Source organism: Schistocerca piceifrons, chromosome X (genome assembly GCF_021461385.2).
Source record: "Schistocerca piceifrons isolate TAMUIC-IGC-003096 chromosome X, iqSchPice1.1, whole genome shotgun sequence".
In the NCBI taxonomy this organism is placed as follows: domain Eukaryota; kingdom Metazoa; phylum Arthropoda; class Insecta; order Orthoptera; family Acrididae; genus Schistocerca; species Schistocerca piceifrons.
Window position 1 is genome coordinate 420,704,196 of NC_060149.1, and position 22,375 is coordinate 420,726,570.

The following is a 22,375-nucleotide window of genomic DNA, read 5'->3' on the forward strand; positions in this document are numbered from 1 at the left end:
AACAGGACAATGCACGTCCGCATGTATCCCGTGCCACCCAACGTGCTCTAGAAGGTGTAAGTCAACTACCCTGGCCAGCAAGATCTCCGGATCTGTCCCCCATTGAGCATGTTTGGGACTGGATGAAGCGTCGTCTCACGCGGTCTGCACGTCCAGCACGAACGCTGGTCCAACTGAGGCGCCAGGTGGAAATGGCATGGCAAACTGTTCCACAGGACTACATCCAGCATCTCTACGATCGTCTCCATGGGAGAATAGCAGCCTGCATTGCTGCGAAAGGTGGATATACACTGTACTAGTGCCGACATTGTGCATGCTCTGTTGCCTGTGTCTATGTGCCTGTGGTTCTGTCAGTGTGATCATGTGATCATGTGATGTATCTGACCCCAGGAATGTGTCAATAAAGTTTCCCCTTCCTGGGACAATGAATTCACGGTGTTCTTATTTCAATTTCCAGGAGTGTAGAAATGATTAGCTTTTCAGAGCATTCACACAAGGTTGACGCCGGTGGCGACACCAACAACGTACTGACATGGGGAAAGTTTCCAGTCGATTTCTCATACACAAACAGCAGTTGACCGGCGTTGCCTGGTGAAACGTTGTTGTGATGCCTCGTGTAAGGAGGAGAAACGCGTACCATCACGTTTCCGACTTCGATAAAGGTCGGATTGTAAACTATCGCGACTGCGGTTTATCGTACGGCGACATTGCTGCTCGCGTTGATCGAGATCCAATGACTGTTAGCAGAATATGGAATCGGTAGGTTCAGGAGGGTAATACGGAACGCCGTGCTGGATCCCAACGGCCTCGTATCACTAGCAGTCGAGATGACAGGCATCTTATCCGCATGGCTGTAACGGATCGTGCAGCCACGTCTCGATCCCTGAGTCAACAGATGGGGACGTTTGCAAGACAACAACCATATGCACGAACAGTTCGACGACGCTTGCAGCAGCATGGACTATCAGCTCGGAGACCATGGCTCCGGTTACCCTTGACGCTGCATCACAGACAGGAGTGCGTGCGATGGTCTACTCAACGACGAACCTGGGTGCACGAATGGCAAAACGTCATTTTTTCGGATGAATCCAGGTTCTGTTTACAGCACCATGATGGTCGCATCCGTGTTTGGCGACATCGAGGAGAACGCACATTGGAAGCGTGTATTCGTCATCGCCATACTGGCGTATCACCCGGCGTGATGGTATGGGGTGCCATTGGTTACACGTCTCGGTCACCTCTTGTTCGCATTGATGGCACTTTGAACAGTGGACGTTACATTTCAGATGTGTTACGACCCGTGGCCCTACCCTTAATTCGATCCCTGCGAAACCCTACATTTCAGCAGGATAATGCACGACCACATGTTGCAGGCCCTTTGCGGGCCTTTCTGGATACAGAAAATGTTCGACTGCTGTCCTGGCCAGCACATTCTACAGATCTCTCACCAACTGAAAACGTCTGGCCAATGGTGGCCGAGCAACTGGCTCGTCACAATACGCGAGTCACTACTCTTGATGAACTGTGGTATCGTGTTGAAGGTGCATGGGCAGCTGTACCTGTACACGCTATCAAAGCTCTGTCTGACTCAATGCCCAGGCTTATCAAGGCCATTATTACGGCCAGAGGTGGTTGTTCTGGGTACTGATTTCTCAGGATCTATGCACCGAAATTGCGTGAAAATGTAATCACATGTCAGTTCTAGTTTAATGTATTTGTCCGATGAATACCCGTTTACCATCTGCATTTCTTCTTGGTGTAGCAATGATCTCACATAGTGCTCGGAGCCATTTGAACTGTTTGAAAGTTACATATTTTTTCACGGAGAAACCAAGTCTGCAATAAAAAATAGGAGTTCCTGTTTAAGATTCCAAAGTCACCCCCACTCCCACCCCTGGAGGTGGTGCATAGGGCCGAGCGTTATATTAACTGATGTCCCTCTTCGAGGTGAACAACGTTTATTACCACTGTTTTTAGTCCGATGTGTATTTCGCCTCACTCTGTATATTGTAGCACACTGCACGTGTTCTTGCTCACATGCCTTAGGGCTGACTATGAGGGATCATGGCAGCTGTAGGTGGTGTGCGTAGAGTAGGGCGCTGAGGTGATGACGGAGGGAGGGTGCGTGTTGGTGCACTGTGTCTGCCAGTGTGAGTGTGTGTGTGTGTGTGTGTGTGTGTGTGTGTGTGTGTGTTTGTGTGTGTGTGGGAGAGAGAGAGAGAGAGAGAGAGAGAGAGAGAGAGAGAGTGGTGTGTTTCAATACTTCCTAATGGTAAACCGTGAATTAGTTGGAACAGTGAGATGCAAAGCGCAGTCTGGGATGTTGCAGGTGCTGCGCTCCCGACTGGCAGACGCCGGGCTGGACTGCTGCGAGTCACCCCCGCCAGGGGAGGCTTCGACGAACCTGGATTCGCTCAACGACAGTGACAGCGCCGTCATCATGGAGGAGGGCGACGGCGAGACGAGCTCCGCGCACGGCCACGGCCACGGGCCGTCTGCGCACGCGCACGGCCACGGCCACGGGCAGGTCGGCGCCGGCCACGCGTGGCACCACGGCCGCTACGCCGGCCGCAGCGGCGGCGCCGTCGCCGTCGTGCGCAGCGTCTCCGACGCCCTCGAGCAGCCCAAGTACCCGTCGCTGCGCCGCTCCAACGGCTTCCTGCGCCGCCCGGAGATCCTCGAGACTGTGAGTGCCCTCTGCGCAGTTAATAAAATAGTCTCGTCATCTATATTCCTAAGCCGATATCCCGGAACACTCTAACAGCTGCAGGTTGCCTATCTAACGGCTTCCAGAGTGAAAAAACTTTGATTTTCCATATTTCGTGAAACTGTTGACGGATTTTAAAAATTTAATGTGATGCAATAATTCAGGGTGTACCAATAAGAATCATCCGATTTGGCACGTCTCTGTTTCTCAAACTAAAAAACGTATACAACGAATTTTATTTTTTGATGAAGGGGAAACTCAAAGTTTTTTTTAGCTTTTCGTAGGTGTTCAACATGTCCCCCTCGAGATGCACGGCATATGTTAATGCGATATTCAAATTGCTCCCACACTGCAGCGAGCATGTCTTGAGCTACAGCTTCCACAGCTGCTGTTATGCGATATCTCAGGTCTTTCATTGTTGTTGGTAACGGAGGCACATAAACAGAGGCTTTGATACCCCCCCCCCCCCCCACACACACACACACACACACACACAAGAAATAATCACATTCAGTCCGGTTCGGTGACCTTGGAGGCCAGTAATGTAAGGCTGAGTCATTTGGTCCAGTGCGACCGATCCGTCGTTTAGTAATCCTTTGATTTAAAAATTCCCGCACTTCCTGACGCCAGTGTGGCGGTGCCCCATCCTGCTGGTAAACGAAGTCGTTCGAATCAGTCTCCAACTGTGGGAAAAGAAAGTTCTCAAGCATATCGAGATATGTGCTTCCTGTAACAGTGTTCTCGGCCAAGAAAAATGGACCATACACCTTTTCCCGTGAAACTGCGCAAAACACATTACATTTTGGAGAGTCCCTCTCATGTTGTACAACTTAATGTGATTGTTTCGTGCCCCATATTCTCACATTATAACGGTCCACCTTTCCATTTAAATGGAATATTGCCTCGTCACTAAATACTTAGAGTCGAAGAAAACTTTCATCCTCCACCTTACCAAGAACGAATTACAGAACCCCACACGTTGTTTGTCACCTTCACGAAGAGCTTGCAGTAGCTGAATTTTGAATGGTTTCATACGTAAACGTCAACACAACACACGCCAGACGGTCATCGGAGGCATTTTGAGCAGTCTAGCTGCACGCGAACGGATTTCTGCGGACTCCTCGTGAAACTATGGCGGATGCGTTCGACATCTGCGTCAGACACTCGGGGACGGTCCGGCGGTTTGCCTTTACAGATATAACCTGTCTCTCGGAATTGTTCATGCCATCGTCTAATGCTCTGTGCTGCAGGAAGATTCACACCATACCTAGTACGAAAGCCAGGCTGAACAGTTATTACTGTGCAAAACGTAGAACACAAAACGCTTTCTGTTGTCCCGACACCATTTTTACTAGAACTGAAGTGGGTGCACACTGCTGCTACCTAGCAGGAACCATGTAAAACTCGAAAGTTTGCTTTTTCCAAAAGTACATTGTTGAAGCTCATATCTCACATAACAAAATAGTTATGACTTTTTTAAATCGGATAATTCTTTTTGATACACCCTGTATACTCAGGAAGAAACATAATCTTATCTTACAACTTTAACGCAATACGACAAGTATTGCAATTAGAAACAGTTTGTCTAGAGGCAGCGCAACTAACGGCGTGCAAATACCAGGACTTTATTCATACAGTATTCGGGAATGAGACCACTTCACGACTTCCATCAAACGTTACACACAATTCTAAATATTTATGAAACTATTTTCGCTCACACCCCCCACATAGCCTCCAGCGCCTCTCCTGGGCTCGTGGTCATGTCGGTTGAACCCTATAAGACTGGAAAACAGTGGCCTTACCAGAGGAGTCCCGATTTCATTTGGTAAGAGCTGATGGTAGGGTTGGAGTGTGGCGCAGACCGCACGGAGCCATGGACCCAAGTTGTCAACAAGGCGTGGCATAAGCTGGTTATGGCTCCATAACATTGTGGGTTGTGTTTACTTGGAACCAACTGGGTCTTCTGACCAACTGAACCGATCATTGACCGGAAATAGATATGTTCGACTACTTGGAGACCATTTGGAGCCATTCATGTACTTCTTGTTCGGCAAACAACGATGTAATGTCACTTGACCACAATTGTTTGCAATTGGTCTGAAGAACATCCTGGACAATTCGAGCCAATGATTTGGCCACGTAGATCGCCCGACGTGAATCCCATAGAAGGCAGTGCGTGGACAAAACCTGCACCAGCAACAAATTCGCAATTATGGACGGCTATAGGGGCAGCATGGCTCAATATTTCAGCAGGGGACTTCCAGCGACATGGTGACTCCATGCCATGTCGAGCTGCTGTACTACACCAGACAAAAGGAGCTCCGTATTAGGAGGTATCCATGGCTTTTGTCACCTAAGTGTATGTAAATATCACTCGATGTACCTGCAAAATTGTATTGTTTTACGACACACAGTTCATGAGATATGATGCCATGAACATTGAGATGCGTGAAAAACTAGCTACTTTTTTATGCAGCACGACTTAGCCAGACTAGATTCATCCAGTGTCTTGCAATGAGAGCACTTAACGACCTCCAACGAACTTTACGCAACATTGTAAATATTTAACACATTGACTCATTTGTAATCAGACAGTTCAATCCTTCTTATACATGGGAGTTCGATTCTTTAAGGAATCAGGTGTTTACTGGTTTACCACCATTTGGCGACCCGCCCGGAATGCGCGCACGTTATCTCGCCGCTTCCAGGATTCAGGGAGACGCGAAGGGCCCGAATCGAACCCGCCCGGTGGATTAATGACGAGGGCGGGTGTGCCGGCCAGCCTGGATGTGGTTTGTAGGCGGTTTCCCACATACGACTAGGTTAATTCCATGCTGATACCCAAGTTCCGCCTAAGTTACGCGATTCACAAAAATTTCGAAAATTTTCTCAAACATTGACATGGGCTAACACGAGACGCAGACAGATAAGGTTTACAAATTCCTTCCCAGAAGGGGAAGGGGGGATGGAGGGGGAAGGGCCTTCGGTCACCCTCTGCCACTAACATAACCAAATCGAGAATAACTAACCAGAATGACAGGCCAGGAGAAAGATGATATATCGCTACAGGACGCGAGGTGCGTGATTACCGGGCGGTGCTCAATTCGCTGACACGTGTCGCCAGGATCAAACAAAGGACTGAATCTACGTATGTACTTACGTACGGGGGTCAGTCTAAGAGTAAAGATCGTTTTGCTATGACAAGCCACGCAATTATCTTCCCACCCCCGCCTCTGTGTCATTGACCTTCCTAATCGTTGGCGCCGCTATGAAGCGAACAGCAACAGTCAGTCACTGTTTATTTGTGCGATTTTAAAAGTGTGAAAAACTAGCGATCCAGCCAAATGTGAAGTTAGTACTTTATCACGGTTTCTGAATGCGAAAAAAGCGTGCCCTTTCGAAATTTACAGAGAGATGGCTCAAATGGCTCTGAGCACTACAGGACTTAGCATCTCAGGTCATCAGTCCCCTATAACTTAGAACTACTTAAACCTAACTAAGCTAAGGACATCACACACATCCATTCCTGAGGCAGGATTCGAACCTGCGACCGTAGCGGTCGCGCGGTTCCAGACTGTACCGCCTAGAACCGCTCGGCCACTCCGGCCGACTTTACAGAGAGATATCGGAAGTTTATGGACATGTGTCGAACGAAGCTTCAGTTCGAAAATGGTACATCAGTTTTAATGGCGCAAGAACGAATATTCATGATGAATGAAATTTCACGATCAGTTCTTTACCATATTATTAATGGTTGTTCAGGCTGTAGGCAGCTGCACAAATATTCCTCACACAGCATTCAAGAATGGTGAAGAGTCTTTGAACCAAATCTTTACTGGTGACGAAACCTGGGATTCGTATGAATGTCCATAAACAAAATGCCAGTCAAAGAACTGGCATCTTTCACTAACCGCAACAAAATAAAAAAATGCAAATTCTGAACGCTAAAAAGATTAGGCCACAGTGGTTTGGTATCGACCTGATGCCTAGAGGAGAGACTATACATGCACTGACCCACTGTCACACCATTTCCGTTTACTCTTTATTTTCTTGGAGCATATAGACAACAGAATGTTCAGCAACACTGGTACTCAAACAGAGGATGACAGACTAAAGGCCGAAATACTAAATGTCTTTCTCCAAAGCTGTTTCACAGAGGAAGACTGCACTGTAGTTCCTTCTCTAGATTGTCGTACAGATGACAAAATGGTAGATATCGAAATAGACGACAGAGGGATAGAGAAACAATTAAAATCGCTCAAAAGAGGAAAGGTCGCTGGACCTGATGGGATACCAGTTCGATTTTACACAGAGTACGCGAAGGAACTTGCCCTCCTTCTTGCAGCGGTGTGCCGTAGGTCTCTAGAAGAGCGTAGCGTTCCAAAGGATTGGAAAAGGGCACCGGTCATCCCCGTTTTTAAGAAGGGACGTCGAACAGATGTGCAGAACTATAGACCTATATCTCTAACGTCGATCAGTTGTAGAATTTTGGAACACGTATTATGTTCGAGTATAATGACTTTTCTGGAGGCTAGAAATCTACTCTGTAGGAATCAGCATGGGTTTCGAAAAAGACGCTCGTGCGAAACCCAGCTCGCGCTATTCGTCCACAAGACTCAGAGGGCCATAGGCACGGGTTCCCAGGTAGATGCCGTGTTTCTTGACTTCCGCAAGGCGTTCGATACAGTTCCCCACAGTCGTTTAATGAACAAAGTAAGAGCATGTGGACTATCAGACCAATTGTGTCATTGGATTGAAGATTTCCTAGATAACAGAACGCATCATGTCATTCTCAATGGAGAGAAGTCTTCCGAAGTAAGAGTGATTTCAGGTGTGCCGCAGGGGAGTGTCATAGGACCGTTGTTATTCACAATATACATAAATGACCTTGTGGATGACATAGGAAGTTCACTGAGGCTTTCTGCAGATGATGCTGTGGTGTATCGAGAGGTTGTAACAATGGAAAATTGTACCGAAATGCAAGAGGATCTGCAGCGAATTGACGCATGGTGCAGGGAATGGCAATTGAATCTCAATGTAGACAAGTGTAATGTGCTGCGAATACATAGAAAGATAGATCCCTTATCATTTAGCTACAAAATAGCAGGTCAGCAACTGGAAGCAGTTAATTCCATAAATTGTCTGGGAGTACGCATTAGGAGTGATTTAAAACGGAATGATCATATAAAGTTGATCGTCGGTAAAGCAGATGCCAGACGGATTCATTGGAAGAATCTTGAGGAAATGCAATCCGAAAACAAAGGAAGTAGGTTACAGTACGCTTGTTCGCCCACTGCTTGAATACTGCTCACCAGTGTGGGATCCGTACCAGATTGGGTTGATAGAGAAGATCCAACGGAGAGCAGCGCGCTTCGTTACAGAATCATTTAGTAATCGCGAAAGCGTTACGGAGATGATAGATAAACTCCAGTGGAAGACTCAGCAGGTGAGACGCTCAGTAGCTCGGTACGGGCTTTTGTTAAAGTTTCGAGAACATACCTTCACCGAAGAGTCAAGCAGTATATTGCTCCCTCCTACATATATCTCGCGAAGAGACCATGAGGATAAAATCAGAGAGATTAGAGCCCACACAGAAGCATACCGACAATCCTTCTTTCCACGAACAATACGAAACTGGAATAGAAGGGAGAACCGATAGAGGTACTCAGGGTACCCTCCGCCACACACCGTCAGGTGGCTTGCGGAGTATGGATGTAGATGTAGAACACTGTGAAACAAGAAGAGTAAAAAATAGTATACTGGTAGTGATATGTGGATGACAAAATTTCTCTAATAGATGAAACACAAAGGAGTAGAGCTACACAATAACATCAGCACAGTACACAACAAACGCACTTCACAATGGAAACTGAATAAAACAAGAAATAAAATTTCCTGGACCTCACAATAACACAACAACCAAACCGAATTTTCTCTCTACAGAAAACACACAACCACCAGCACTGTTATCCATAACACATCCAATCACCCAACAACATACAAACATACCAGTTTTAGACACATGCTCCATATGGTAAACAGAACAAGTCTCAAAACTACACATGAAAACTAAAAATAATCACATAAATTGTTATTGATAATGAACACAAAACACACCATAAGCAAGCACAGCGACAAAATAAAAGTGAAAGATAGTCAAAGTGGCCACTGACGCAGTGCACAACTAACTGAGAAAACAGAGGCGGAGGACACACACAACACAACACAACATAGCATACTACATCTGAAAAGCAAACAGTACACACTAACACAATATAGTAGTACAGAACTGGAAACATTATGAAGGGGCAAGGGATTCCAACAGCATACAGAATAAAAAACACCTAAACAAGCCTAAGAGCAGAAAATAGTACTCCAAACAAATTAAGCAATGCAGGAATATACCAACTCACGTGCAACTCCTGTCAAACTCAATATACAGGCGAAACAAGCTGTAATTTATGATTAAGTTATATAAAACTCCTGAGAGCTCCAAAGAGTGACAGTTCTCATGCCACTTCGAAGCTATCTCTATGTTGTGAAACAGGGGTAGCATACACTGTGAATTAACGTTAACAACACATTCTTCACTGCTTTAAGAAAACTTACTCACACGCATGTACACATTCGCACGCTCTACCTCCCACATTCCCCAGCGTATAATGACGTAGAACTCATCAGAATTTCCGCTGCAGTATTCAAAATTCGCGCGACACGCGATACATCACGACAAAGAAACATGGCATAATATCTGAATTGCTGTCAAAGTGAAAGTTACGCTTGTTCCGTTCTCTTAGGAGCAACGTTGATCAGATAACGCCTATAAATGACATAAAACGTTATCGTTCAAAATTGTCTCAACACAGTCGCAGACTTAATTTTCATAACACGTTTTCGAGTTCGTTATTTTATATTTGTTAATGATAGCTCCTCATGTCTCTTGCAGAAGACACGCTGTATGTCTAAAAACTACAACAAACACAGAAATATGAAGTGATTATAAAAGTAAAAAGGTACTGTAAGAATATTCGCACACGTATCTGGAAGCTAACAGTGCGACATATAAAAATGATTTTCGTTATATAATTTAACGATGTTAATTTTCACGTTTTAGAATAAAGGAACCCCCTGAAGATAGTGGCATTTTGCCGAGATTAGTTTGCATAATTAAAACAAATAGTGTTTTCATCAAGGTGGATCCACAGTCCCATAATGTTTTACCTGGACACGGACCATCAAAAGAAGAGTTCAAGTTGCGGTGAATAGTTAGGAAGTGTTATCCATTTACTAATAGGTTTCCCCTAGTATTCACTGAACAAGTGTGTAGTTTATATGAATGAGCCAATAATCCATTAAGGAATGTATGTATAGAGATGGCAGAGTTGGAATTCCGAGACACCTGCACAGAGTTCGCGAACAGCAGATCAGCCTTACCGCCCTATCTTGAGCTAAGAATATTCTTGGTGAGTGCTTAGAGTTGCCGCAAAATATAACACCATGGGGGATAATAGAGAGGAAGCAAGCAAAGTAAACTAACTTTTGTGTTTCATTGTTATAAACAGGAATCTTTCTTATATCGAAGAAAATAGCATTCAGTTTCTGTACAAGATCTTGAACTTTATATTTCAAGAAATACTTCCATCTACCCTCAGTCCTGAGAATTTAAAATGATAAGTTACACTGACTGACTGACCACCATGTGACAATAAAGTTTCGCTTTTCCAAGAGTTCGTTGTTAGTAACTTCGTACGTTGAGATACATTGCGCGTCCGTATAGCATATACACTATCTGATTACAAGTGTCGGGACATCGTATGTAATGCGGAATTGGTCAATAGATGTCACGAGAGGCGGACCCGCCAATATATAAGGAGGTGGGGAGTACTGCATTAATAATAGAGGAGCGTCCGCGGCTCGTGGTCTTGCGGTAGCGTTCTCGCTTCCCGTGCACGGGGTCTCGGGTTCGATTCCCGGCGGGATCAGGGATTTTCTCTGCCTCGAGATGACTGGCTGTTGTGTGTCTTTCATCATCATTTCATCCTCATACACTCGGAAGTCACCGTAGTGGCGTTAAAAAGCTTGTGGAGCGGCGGCTGAACCGCCCCGCGAGGGGTCTCCCGGCCACCAATGCCATACGCTCATCATCATCATTATTATTATTATTAATAGAGAAGCAGTAACTGCCGAATGGGTCGATCGGGAGATCAGTGTGCTCGGACTACTCATTGCATGTCACCTGAGTAACATATCCAGCAAGGATATTTCAACCCTTCTGCCGTTATCCAAGTTGGTGATTGTGATTCTGAAATGGAAACACCAGTCAACAACGACAGGTAAACCAAGATACGGCAAACCTCATGTACTGACAGACAGGGATCATCGAGGCAATGCGGAGTGTCATAAAAAAAAAACCACATGAAATCAGCGGAAGGAATAACTCTTGAGTTCCAAAGTTCTACCAGCGTAGGGCGTTAAAAATGTCTGGTGTGCAATCGTCGATCAGCTCCTTGTAAGCCACACATTTCTGTGGTGAGTACTAAGTGACACTTGAAACTGATGTAAAGGGAAACTCTACTAGACATTAAACGACAGGAAACTAGTGATGCGGAATGATGAATCACGCTATATCCTGTCGCAATCCGATGAAATTGTTTGCGTTTTTGCGAATGCCGGGAAAACATTACCTACTATCATGTGTTGCGCCAACAGTGAAGAACGGAGGAGGAGGAGGGAGGTGGGGTTACGGTATGAGTGTGTTCTACATGCTCAGGTTCTTGTCCCTTGTTTGTATCGGCAGGGTAGTGCAACTTCTCATAAGACAGCACCTGCGAGGAAATAGTTTGTGGACAATAACTTTCATGCAATTGCCTGGCCTACCCAGAGTCCCGAGCTGAACCAAATGGAACACCATTGGGACAAGAAAGAGCGTCGGTTTCGCTCCAGAGTATAGCGTCCAGCATCACTACATTCTCTGCTTACCGCTGTTGAGGAGAAATTGGATGACGTTCCTCCACAGAGATTGACATATCATTGAATGTGGACCTCAACCCCCCGCCCCCTCCAGGAGGGTCCAAACTTTCATAAAGGGAAGTCTGCACACACCCCATGTTACCGTCCACTACTACGTGTCTGGATACTTTTGAACATTTAATATACGAGGGTTGGAACTTAAATAGTGGCAACTATTTATTCACAATCGATACAAAAGAGGTACATGTTTGCACCTGTTACAGTCCTTCAAGGCCGGCCGCTATGGCCGAGCGGTTCTAGGCGCTTCAGTCTGGAACCGCGCTGCTGCTTCGGTCGCAGGTTTTAATCCTGCCACTGGCATGGATGTGTGTTATGTCCTTAGGTTGTGTTGTTGTGGTCTTCAGTCCTGAGACTGGTTTGATGCAGCTCTCCATGCTACTCTATCCTGTGCAAGCTTCTTCGTCTCCCAGTACCTACTGCAGCCTACATCCTTCTGAATCTGCTTAATGTATTCATCTCTTGGTCTCCCTGTGCGATTTTTACCCTCCACGCTGCTCTCCAATACTAAATTGGTGATCCCTCCATGTCTCAGGACATGTCCTACCAACCGATCCCTTCTTCTTCTCAAGTTGTGCCACTAACTCCTGTTCTCCCCAATTTTATTCAATACCTCCTCATTAGTTATGTGATCTACCCATCTAATCTTCAGCATTCTTCTGCAGCACCACATTTCGAAAGCTTCTATTCTCTTCTTGTCTAAGCTATTTATCGTCCACGTTTCACTTCCACACATGGCTACACTCCATACAAATACTTTCAGAAAAGACCGCCTGACACTTAAATCTATACTCGATGTTAACAAATTTTTCTTCTTCTGAAACGCTTTCCTTGCCATTGGCAGTCTACATTTTATATCCTCTCTGCTTTGACCGTCATCAGTTATTTTTCTCCCCAAATAGCAAAACTCCTTTACTACTTTAAGTGTCTCATTTCCTAATCTAATTCCCTCAGCATCACCCGACTTAATTCGACTACATTCCATTATCCTCGTTTTGCTTTTGTTGATCATCTTATATCCTCCTTTCAAGACACTGTCCATTCCATTCAACTGCTCTTCCAAGTCCTTTGCTGTCTCTGACAGAATTACAATGTCATCGGCGAACCTCAAAGTTTTATTTCTTCTCCATGGATTATAATACCTACTCCGAATTTTAATTCCTACTACGAATTTTTGTTTTGTTTCCTTCACTGCTTGCTCAATATAGAGATTGAATAACATCGGGGAGAGGCTACAACCCTGTCTCACTCCCTTCCCAACCACCGCTTCCCTTTGATGTCCCTCGACTTTTATAACTGCCATCTGTTTTCTGTACAAATTGTAAATAGCTTTTCGCCCCCTGTATTTTACCCCTGCCACCTTTAGAATTTGAAAGAGAGTATTCCAATCAACATAGTCAAAAGCTTTCTCTAAGTCTACAAATGCTAGAAACGTAGGTTTGCCTTTCCTTAATCTAGCTTCTAAGATAAGTCGCAGGGTCAGTATTGCCTCACGTGTTCCAACATTTCTACGGAATCCAAACTGATCTTCCCCGAGGTTGGCTTCTACTAGTTTTTCCATTCGTCTGTAAAGAATTAGTGTTAGTATTTTGCAGCTGTGCCTTATTAAACTGATAGTTCGGTAATTTTCACATCTGTCAACACCTGCTTTCTTTGGTATTGGAATTATTATATTCTTCTTGAAGTCTGAGGGTATTTCGCCTGTCTCATACATCTTGCTCACCAGATGGTAGAGTTTTGACAGGACTGGCTCTCCCAAGGCCGTCAGTAGTTCCAATGGAATGCTGTCTACTCCGGGGGCCTTGTTCCGACTCAGGTCTTTCAGTGCTCTGTCAAACTCTTCACGCAGTATCATATCTCCCATTTCATCTTCAAATACATCCTGTTCCATTTCCATAATATTGTCCTCAAGTACATCACCCTTGTATATACCCTCTATATACTCCTTCCATCTTTCTGCTTTCCCTTCTTTGCTTAGAACTGCGTTTCCATCTGAGCTCTTGATGTTCATACAAATGGTTCTCTTATCTCCAAAGGTCTCTTTAATTTTCCTGTAGGCAGTATCTATCTTACCCCTAGTGAGATAAGCCTTTACATCCTTAAATTTGTTCTCTTGCCATCCCTGCTTAGCCACTTCGCACTTCCTGTCGATCTCATTTTTGAGACGTTTGTATTCCTTTTTGCCTGCTTCGTTTACTGCATTTTTATATTTTCTCCTTTCATCAATTAAATTCAATATTTCTTCTGTTACCCAAGAATTTCTACTAGCCCTCGTCTTTTTACCTACTTGAAAAAGCTACCCATTCTTCTTCTACTGTATTTCTTTCCCCAATTCTTGTCGATTGTTCCCTTATGCTCTCCCTGAAACTCTGTACAACCTCTGGTTCTTTCAGTTTATCCAGGTCCCATCTCCTTAAATTCCCACCTTTTTGCAGTTTCTTCAGTTTTAATCTACAGGTCATAACCAATAGATTGTGGTCAGAATCAACATCTGCCCCTGGAAATGCCTGACAATTTAAAATCTGGTTCCTAAATCTCTGCCTTACCATTATATAATCTATCTGATACCTACTAGTATCTCCAGGGTTCTTCCATGTGTACAACCTTCTTTCATGATTCTTAAACCAAGTGTTAGCTATGATTAAGTTATGCTCTGCGCAAAATTCTACCAGGCGGCTTCCTCTTTCATTTCTTAGCCCCAAGCCATATTCACCTACTATGTATCCTTCTCTCCCTTTTCCTACTCTTGAATTCCAGTCACCCATGACTATTAAATTTTCGTCTCCCTTCACTACCTGAATAATTTCTTTTATCTCATCATACATTTCTTCAATTTCTTCATTATCTGCAGCTAGTTGGCATATAAACTTGTACTAGTGTGGTAGGCATGGGCTTCGTGTCTATCTTGGCCACAATAATGCGTTCACTATGCTGTTCGTAGTAGCTTACCCGCACTCCTATTTTTTTTATTCATTATTAAACCTACTCCTGAATTACCCCTATTTGATTTTGTATTTATAACCCTGTAGTCACCTGACCAGAAGTCTTATTCCTCCTGCCACCGAACTTCACTAATTCCCACTATATCTAACTTTAACCCATCCATTTCCCTTTTTAAATTTTCTAACCTACCTGCCCGATTAAGGGATCTGACATTCCACGCTCCGATCCGTAGAACGCCAGTTTTCTTTCTCCCGATAACGACATCCTCTTGAGTAGTCCCCTCCCGGAGATCCGAATGGGGGACTATTTTACCTCCGGAATATTTTACCCAAGAGGATGCCATCGTCATTTAATCATACAGTAAAGCTGCATGCCCTCGGGAAAAATTACGGCCGTAGTTTCCCCCTGCTTTCAGCCGTTCGCAGTACCAGCACAGCAAGGCCATTTGTGTTAGTGTTACAAGGCCACATCAATCAATCATCCAGACTGTTGCCCCTGCAACTACTGAAAAGGCCGCTGCCCCTCTTCTAAGCCTAGGGGACTGATGACCTCAGATATTAAGTCCCATGGTGCTTAGAGCCATTTGAACCATTTTTTGTCCTTCAAAGAAGTCACCAGTGTTGTGTAGGACCCGTTGCCAGAGATTTGGAAGGCATAGTATACCGTTAGCAGACCTGTTCTGTTGATCGTGCGAATGGAGCGGCCTACTGCCTGTCGAATCTCTGGAAAATTTCTGAAGCGAATGTCACGAAGTGGTTCCTTCAGCATCGAAATCAAATGAAAGTCATAAGGACTTATGTCCAGGGAGTATGGTGGATGTACAGTACTTCCCAGTCCCATCGACTGAACAGAGCATCCACAGCTTCCGCTGTATGCGCCCGCACATTGTCGTGCAAAATAATAAGTGGATTGCGCAGAAAGTGTCGCCGCTTCTTTCGTAAAGCTGGTCGCAGGTGATGCTCCAAAAACGAACAGTAATACTGTGCATTGACGGTCTGCCGCGGAGGAACGTAATGCGTTAGGATAATACCATCACAGTCGTATACGAGAATCACCGAAACTTTACACCGCTCCATTCGAACCACCAACAGAACAGGCTCTGCTAACGGTATACTACGCCTTCCACATCGGTGGCAACGTGTTCTACACAACGCTGGTGACTACTTTGAAGAACAAAATGGCTCTGAGCACTATGGGACTTAACTGTTGAGGTCATCAGTTCCCTAGAACTTAGAACTACTTAAACCTAACTAACCTAAGGACATCACACACATCCATGCCCGAGGCAGGATTCGAACCTGCGACCGTAGCCGTCGTGCGGTTCCAGACTGTAGCGCCTAGAACCGCTCGGCCACTCGGGCCGGCCTTTGAAGGACAGTAACAGGTGCAAACATATAACTCTTTTGTATCGGTTCTGAATAAATAGTTGCCACTATTTAAGTTCCACCCTCGTATATACATAGGCACTCAATAGTGTCTCTTACTGAGTGATTAAACATTGCTACGCAACCTACTCTAAAATACTTGACAGATTTTTAGATGCACTTTTACAATTGCAGGTATACAGCGTTGAAGAAGATGGAGAGGGAGAGCAGACGAACTCACCATCACCATCACCATCAGCATCGGCCTCGGCCTCAGTATCAGGGGCACAGGCTGCTGACAGCAGCTCCTCAGCTGACAATGCTGCGTCAGGGCCTGAAGATGCTCCAGATGAAGACGCGTGCAGCGGCAGGCTGCAAGCACTCTACGGCAGCTTCGAGCGGCTGCACGAAAGTCCTCCGACGCCGCAGTCTCCACACCACCGAGTCATGACAACTTACAATCGTGTTATGAGCAACCACAGATCAGTAACAAAGCCCAAGGATGTCAAGTACAAACGAATAAATAAAGCAAAGTCAAAATCTCTGGAGGAACTTCGCGGTCGTCTGCGAAACTGGGTTGATAAAGGCAACAAGCTGGCAGTGTCATTAGACCAATCGTATGCGTGATGGCGGGGGAAACTGTAGGTGATTATAAATTGCCTGAAGTTACAAGAAAAAAAGTCTGCAGCATGCTTCATTTGTGAATTTGGCACATTTGGAGCTGCATTATCAGTATATGCTTTAGCGAGCTGTGAGACTGCAATATGGATGATGTTGTTTCTTGAGGAATTGCTGCAATATTTTACCTACTCCTCCCTCATATAAGTGACTTTGTGAATGTTACAGTTCAAAGAACTGAAGTTCTGCAATTGTACTTTAAATGAAGTAGAGGCACGTATTTGAAAATTTGGGGTTTTCGACACTGATACAGACTGGATTCGATAACAGAATGGTGACACGTCTATGAAAATAGCTATATCAAAAATGTGCCAGCTATTTTGATGCAGTTGTCTGTTTTTCATCTGTTATTTGATTGGTGATGACACCCTTACTTGGACTATATTGCTTGCTTGTGTCTGCGTCAGTACCTCAGAAACTATTCAACCAGGTGTAATACCTCCAAAAACATTATTGGTAAGATGGATGGTTTCTGTTTCCTTTTCAGGAGGGGGAGTTGTAGGAATTAAGATGTCTGGAATTTATTGATGTTTGTGTGTATTAAATACTTACAGACTCGAGTAGATTGTACTTTTGTTAACATTTTTGTACATAATAGTTTAATTTAATGCAGGAATGTGTAAAATTCCTCCTTCCTTTATTATCATTGTTTGTAATTACTGTTGTAACCTTACACTTGGAGCTATTGTCTACCTGTTCATATCAAGGATGAATCTGAACATTTTTCCGCAGTGGTAATATCATTCTCGGAACTACTGTGTTATCTTTTTCGTGTCTACTGACTGATAATCGTGTAGGTCTTCCTTCTCCAAAAAAAAAGAATCTTTAAAATTTCGATACTAAAATAGCCAAAAAGAAATTCGTGTTTCTTGATGTAGTATTGTACCAATAATATTTCAAATCAAAGATTTATGGTTCCAGACAGTTGTCAACCAATTATGTGACTGCTGTATCAAACTATTCAAGCAATGGGTGCACTGAGAAACCTTTTGCATTAGATGTAACAGCTTACAGTTATTATCGAAAGTGATTCTTAGTCATCTACATAAATAAGATGGTGGAATCATTTTGCATTAGTCAGAACTATTATTATATAATTGTGCACCTATATATTAACTAATACTGTTAATTTGAGTGTATTGTGAGCCTATAAGTGAAGTGCATATAAATGTAGTTGATACTTCCTGCTAGTTCTGCTTTTAGACAGATATGATGCCATAGAAAAAGCAAAGGACCATATAACCAGTGATAGGATCTTTACCAGTACAGTGACACTGCAAGATAGAAGAGCACCTGTTTTGCAAAATACTGTGCTGCCATATCTCAAAGCATGAGAAGACTTGCTGTTGGTGCATATCTATAATATTATGTATGTTTCTTCGCTAAAGTGATGTAAAGCAGTTTCCATGAAGTTCTCATTTTCGTCCAGTTCAGTGTTCAGCATGAGTTCCTGATACAATGCTGCTTATAAAATAGCATAGCATACTCATGATTATAGTTAGGACTACAGTGACATTGATTTGGTCATTTTATGTGATTTTGGAGGGATCATCACTCAGCCATTACTGATATTTTTTCTACTGTGCATGTCTTCTCTCAATGATAATATTCCTTGAAATTTTCTAGACAACTAATCATATTTTGCATTTTTTATGACAAAGATGATATGTTTCACAGTTTCTGTTGCAATTCAAGTGAAACTATCATGTGCCACCTTTTATACCTGTTTTCATCTATTACTGCTCCATGTACACGATAGTATCTGGTTCAAAGAAGGGCTACACATTGCTAGTTTAAATCTACAAACTAATCGTCTGCTGAAACACTTCCTTTTATTCTAAAATAAAATGTTACTACCTGTATGTAGAGGTAATGTGATAACTAACCAAATTTCTGTGTTGTTTTTAGCATAGCAAATGCACCGTTCATGTAAGCTGTGAACGGTATTGTACTCATCAGCACCAGTATTACCATGAGCACTGCCAGATTTGTATAATCACAGATTAGCCATTCACTGAACATATTTTCTGCCTGTCACCACCTTATAAATTTTATTTGTTGCAATTAAATGCATGTTTTAATAATAAAAATTTCAGGAATTACTCATTTTGAGAATTATGTACTAATATATTTCTCAATGAACTACTTGTCTATAATATGGGCATTGAGACTTCACCAATTCTGATATTACCTATGTTCATCTCAAATAGTAACTGCTCCAAAAATTCTCACAGATTTGTCACAATGTAAACACAAGTGATACGTGCAAGTGACTACCGTAGTATGTCAGATGAATGTTGATGTGATGCCTGGTGAAGAACATTAGTTCTGCCTGAAAGGCAAAAGACAGCAATAGTCCTTAAAACTCCACAGTTTCTCTTTCAAAAAAGCTATTTACAACACTGGATACCAAACTGCTTACAATGTTGGTCACCATCCACTTCCAGCTCCCTTCCTACAATTTTCAACATTGCTTGAGACAAGTGAAACCAGTATTCCCAGGAGACAGTGTAGACTGTATGATTGCTAAATCTTTCCTCTGCATTTATAAAATGCTGTAAGCTAACAAAATTAGGTTTTTAAATTATTGTAAGTGAAACTGAACATGCACCACTCAAAAAATAAATAATTTTTCAATTTTTTTACAGATGATGACTGTCAAATACCATGCAGGCAAGGTCATCAAAATTTTTTTTAACAAAATACTTAAGGGAAGTTTGGTACAACCTCATTTTGCTATCCTTTCCATTTGTGTAAGCATCTGAACGTCTGAGAACCATTTCTACAGCAAGGAATGTTTAATTTACAATTAACAGTTTCACATTTCAGATCATTTTGAGTATGTAAAAATATAACAAAATGATATGACAATATGTTCACTGGATGTCTAAAACCATTGACTTTTACAAATATCACTAAGCAGATGCTCCTATTACATCATGACCAGCATTTAACAGCACAAAAATTTTATTTTACAACTGTAGTTCCAATGCTACTGTAAGTACAGGTGATGCTGTTCTGCCATTATGCAAATACGTTCTGAGTAAGAGATACTTATTTCTGAAATGGGTAGAATAAAACTGTACTGATTGTTCACAACAACATGTGCTTCGCATTTTTTAGCATTTACTTTTAAAATTAAGTTTCTCACTAAATACATACCAGAAATTAACATGCTGCTCTTAATATTTTCAAATATGTGCTTGAGTTTATTTGGTTTGAATACCTGTAAATAGGTTAATATCTGCTAACTTTTTTGAGAACCTCATCTCCATCATTTTTGTTATACATATGGTTGTAAAATTGAGGAACACTATTGCTGAGCTTTGAACATGAAATTTAATAAAGACAAAATTAACATTTGCAGTAAGAGATCTTTTTGGCTTGAGATGTATTATACAGAAGAACTATGAAGGTTTATGTCAGGAGGAGACACGTAGTTTGCACAGCAATTGTCAACTGAATAATAGATTTTGTTTCAGGAAAGTCATAGCACTGAATACAATTGAAAAATAAAATTTCAGTTAGTAACACTGTGCTGGAATGAAGACTGGATATCTTAATCCAGTAGATAATTTGTCCAGCTTAATGGCCTACGTATGCTGCCAAAGAACAGCTTCAACAGAAGTATTTCAAATATGTATGATGTATTATCCAGAGCCTTAATCCCCCCTTTCCCATCACCAGTATTTAACAGTATTGGCCTCATCCATTTATTTAATAAGTGTATTTAAGATTGAAATATTTTAAAATCCAATCATGTAATCATTTGTAAGTGGGTAAAGAGAAATGTGATAAAATGTGGCTGACACTTACAGCTTGCTACTTTATTAAGAGTGTCAAAGTGTGCAACTGCAGTACTTGTTATCTCCCTAGTCTCCAGAAAACAACTAATGTGGCAGATGAATTGATGCATGACATTTTAAAAAGCACATATGTTGTGCACAAAATTTACTATATCAATTTAATAATTATAAATGCATATACTAGATCAGACTGAATTAAAATGATAAATATATTTCTTTCTGAAATTATACATTATATAACCAATAAATGGTTGTTTCCTAATGTAGCTTGCCCAGAATATCAACAAAAGTAAACATTCATGAAATGTTTTAATATTTTTGAATTGATTAAGTGTACTTCCTTTGTGATTCAAATTATTTGAAATACCTTGTTTTTGTACAAAAGTTAAAAATTAATCCTTTGTTATGATTAGTTAATTTTTAAATATATCTGTTGTTGTGAAAGGCACTTGTGCCAGCTGAATGCAGCCACAGACACTTATTTTGTTTGTCACTTCTGATTACAAAACTGATATCTACAAAGCAGTTAGGTTTTAAACTCAAAGTGACAGTTGTTGTTCCTTCTGTAGCTGTAGCCAATTACTGAGAATATGGTTTACTGATTGTTAGAAAATTATTTCATTAATATATTTAAGATCAGTACCATTTGCTGTATAACTTAGTCAGTTTGAATGGGATTCACTGAAAATTCATTATAAAGAATATGTGATTGTGCAGGTTTTCTTCACTGTAATGTGTATGAGATATATAATAAAATCTCTCAAATCTCCTTAATGAATTAAAGAAATGATGTTCATTTAAGAAAGTTCTTAAATGTGAAACCCATGTGATTTGTTGTAACCATTTCACTTCTCCTAATTCACACCATACCTTGTTCCACTTTGACGCTGTTTTCATTCATATGATAGGGTTGGCTATTCCTCTCCACTGAAAAACTGTTTATAGAAGGCAAGAAGTGTTATTGCTGTTGTAGAATTATGTGTTTGAGCATCCAATCTATTAGAGTAAAATTTAAACCTGACAGGAAGAGAAGGAATTTATAGTGCCTCAAGAAGATTAGTCAGTGTAATGAAACATTTTCAGCAGTTACATGAAAGGTACTGTGCCTGGTCATCCATAGATGGACTACTTGTCAAAAAAAGTTGTACCAACAAATGGTTTGAGTAGAGAAGACTGTTGAAGTGGGAAACTGATAGTAAGTCTTATAATTGAGGTATAAAGGGAGGTAGTTGAGCAAAACAGTAAGAGATATATTGCTGTGGCAATAGTTACTTGCTCATGCTTTTGTTCTAATTCAGTATAAATCTATGTTAGTGAAGTTGTCTACTCAACTGGTTTAATTGACAATAATGAGATGAATAATTAATTCCCAAATACGCTATTTAGCATTTTCCCACTGTCTGAGAGAACCTCATCACGATAAGGTTTCAATGTGCAAAGTAACATTTATCTGCAAAAGGTATATGTTGGTATAATTTTATCACCTATTAAATTATCATTTCTAGAAATAATTGTCTGAGATTCTACCATACAGGAGGTTCAGCCCATTCTGGCATTGTTTATAGAACAAATTGATGAAATGATAAGTTACTGGACTCATGTTTGGAAAGGCAGTAGTTCAAATCCTTATCTGTCCATCCAAGTTCCCATTTTCCATCATTTCCCTAAATCATTTGATGCAAATTCAGGGGTGGTTCCTTCAAAAGGACATTGCCACATTCTTTTCCTATCCTTCTCTAACCTGATCATATACTCCATCCCTGATGACCTCATCATCGACAGTATATTAGACGTTAATCTTCCCTCTTCTTTGTATTTTTATTCTGGCTACATTGCTGAACATGATCGGA

General features: G+C 42.1%; 1 protein-coding gene across 1 annotated transcript in view; it reads left to right on the plus strand.

The window, feature by feature from the left end:
• Positions 1–21,237, plus strand: part of LOC124721894 (homeotic protein female sterile) — a 564,607-nt gene extending 543,370 nt beyond the window's left edge. The window contains exons 6-7 of the mRNA XM_047247046.1: positions 2,330–2,686; positions 16,237–21,237. Of these exons, the coding sequence (XP_047103002.1) occupies positions 2,330–2,686; positions 16,237–16,668 (789 nt within the window). The 3' untranslated portion in view covers positions 16,669–21,237. The remainder of the gene's footprint in view (positions 1–2,329; positions 2,687–16,236) is intronic.
• The last annotated feature ends 1,138 nt before the right edge of the window (positions 21,238–22,375 follow it).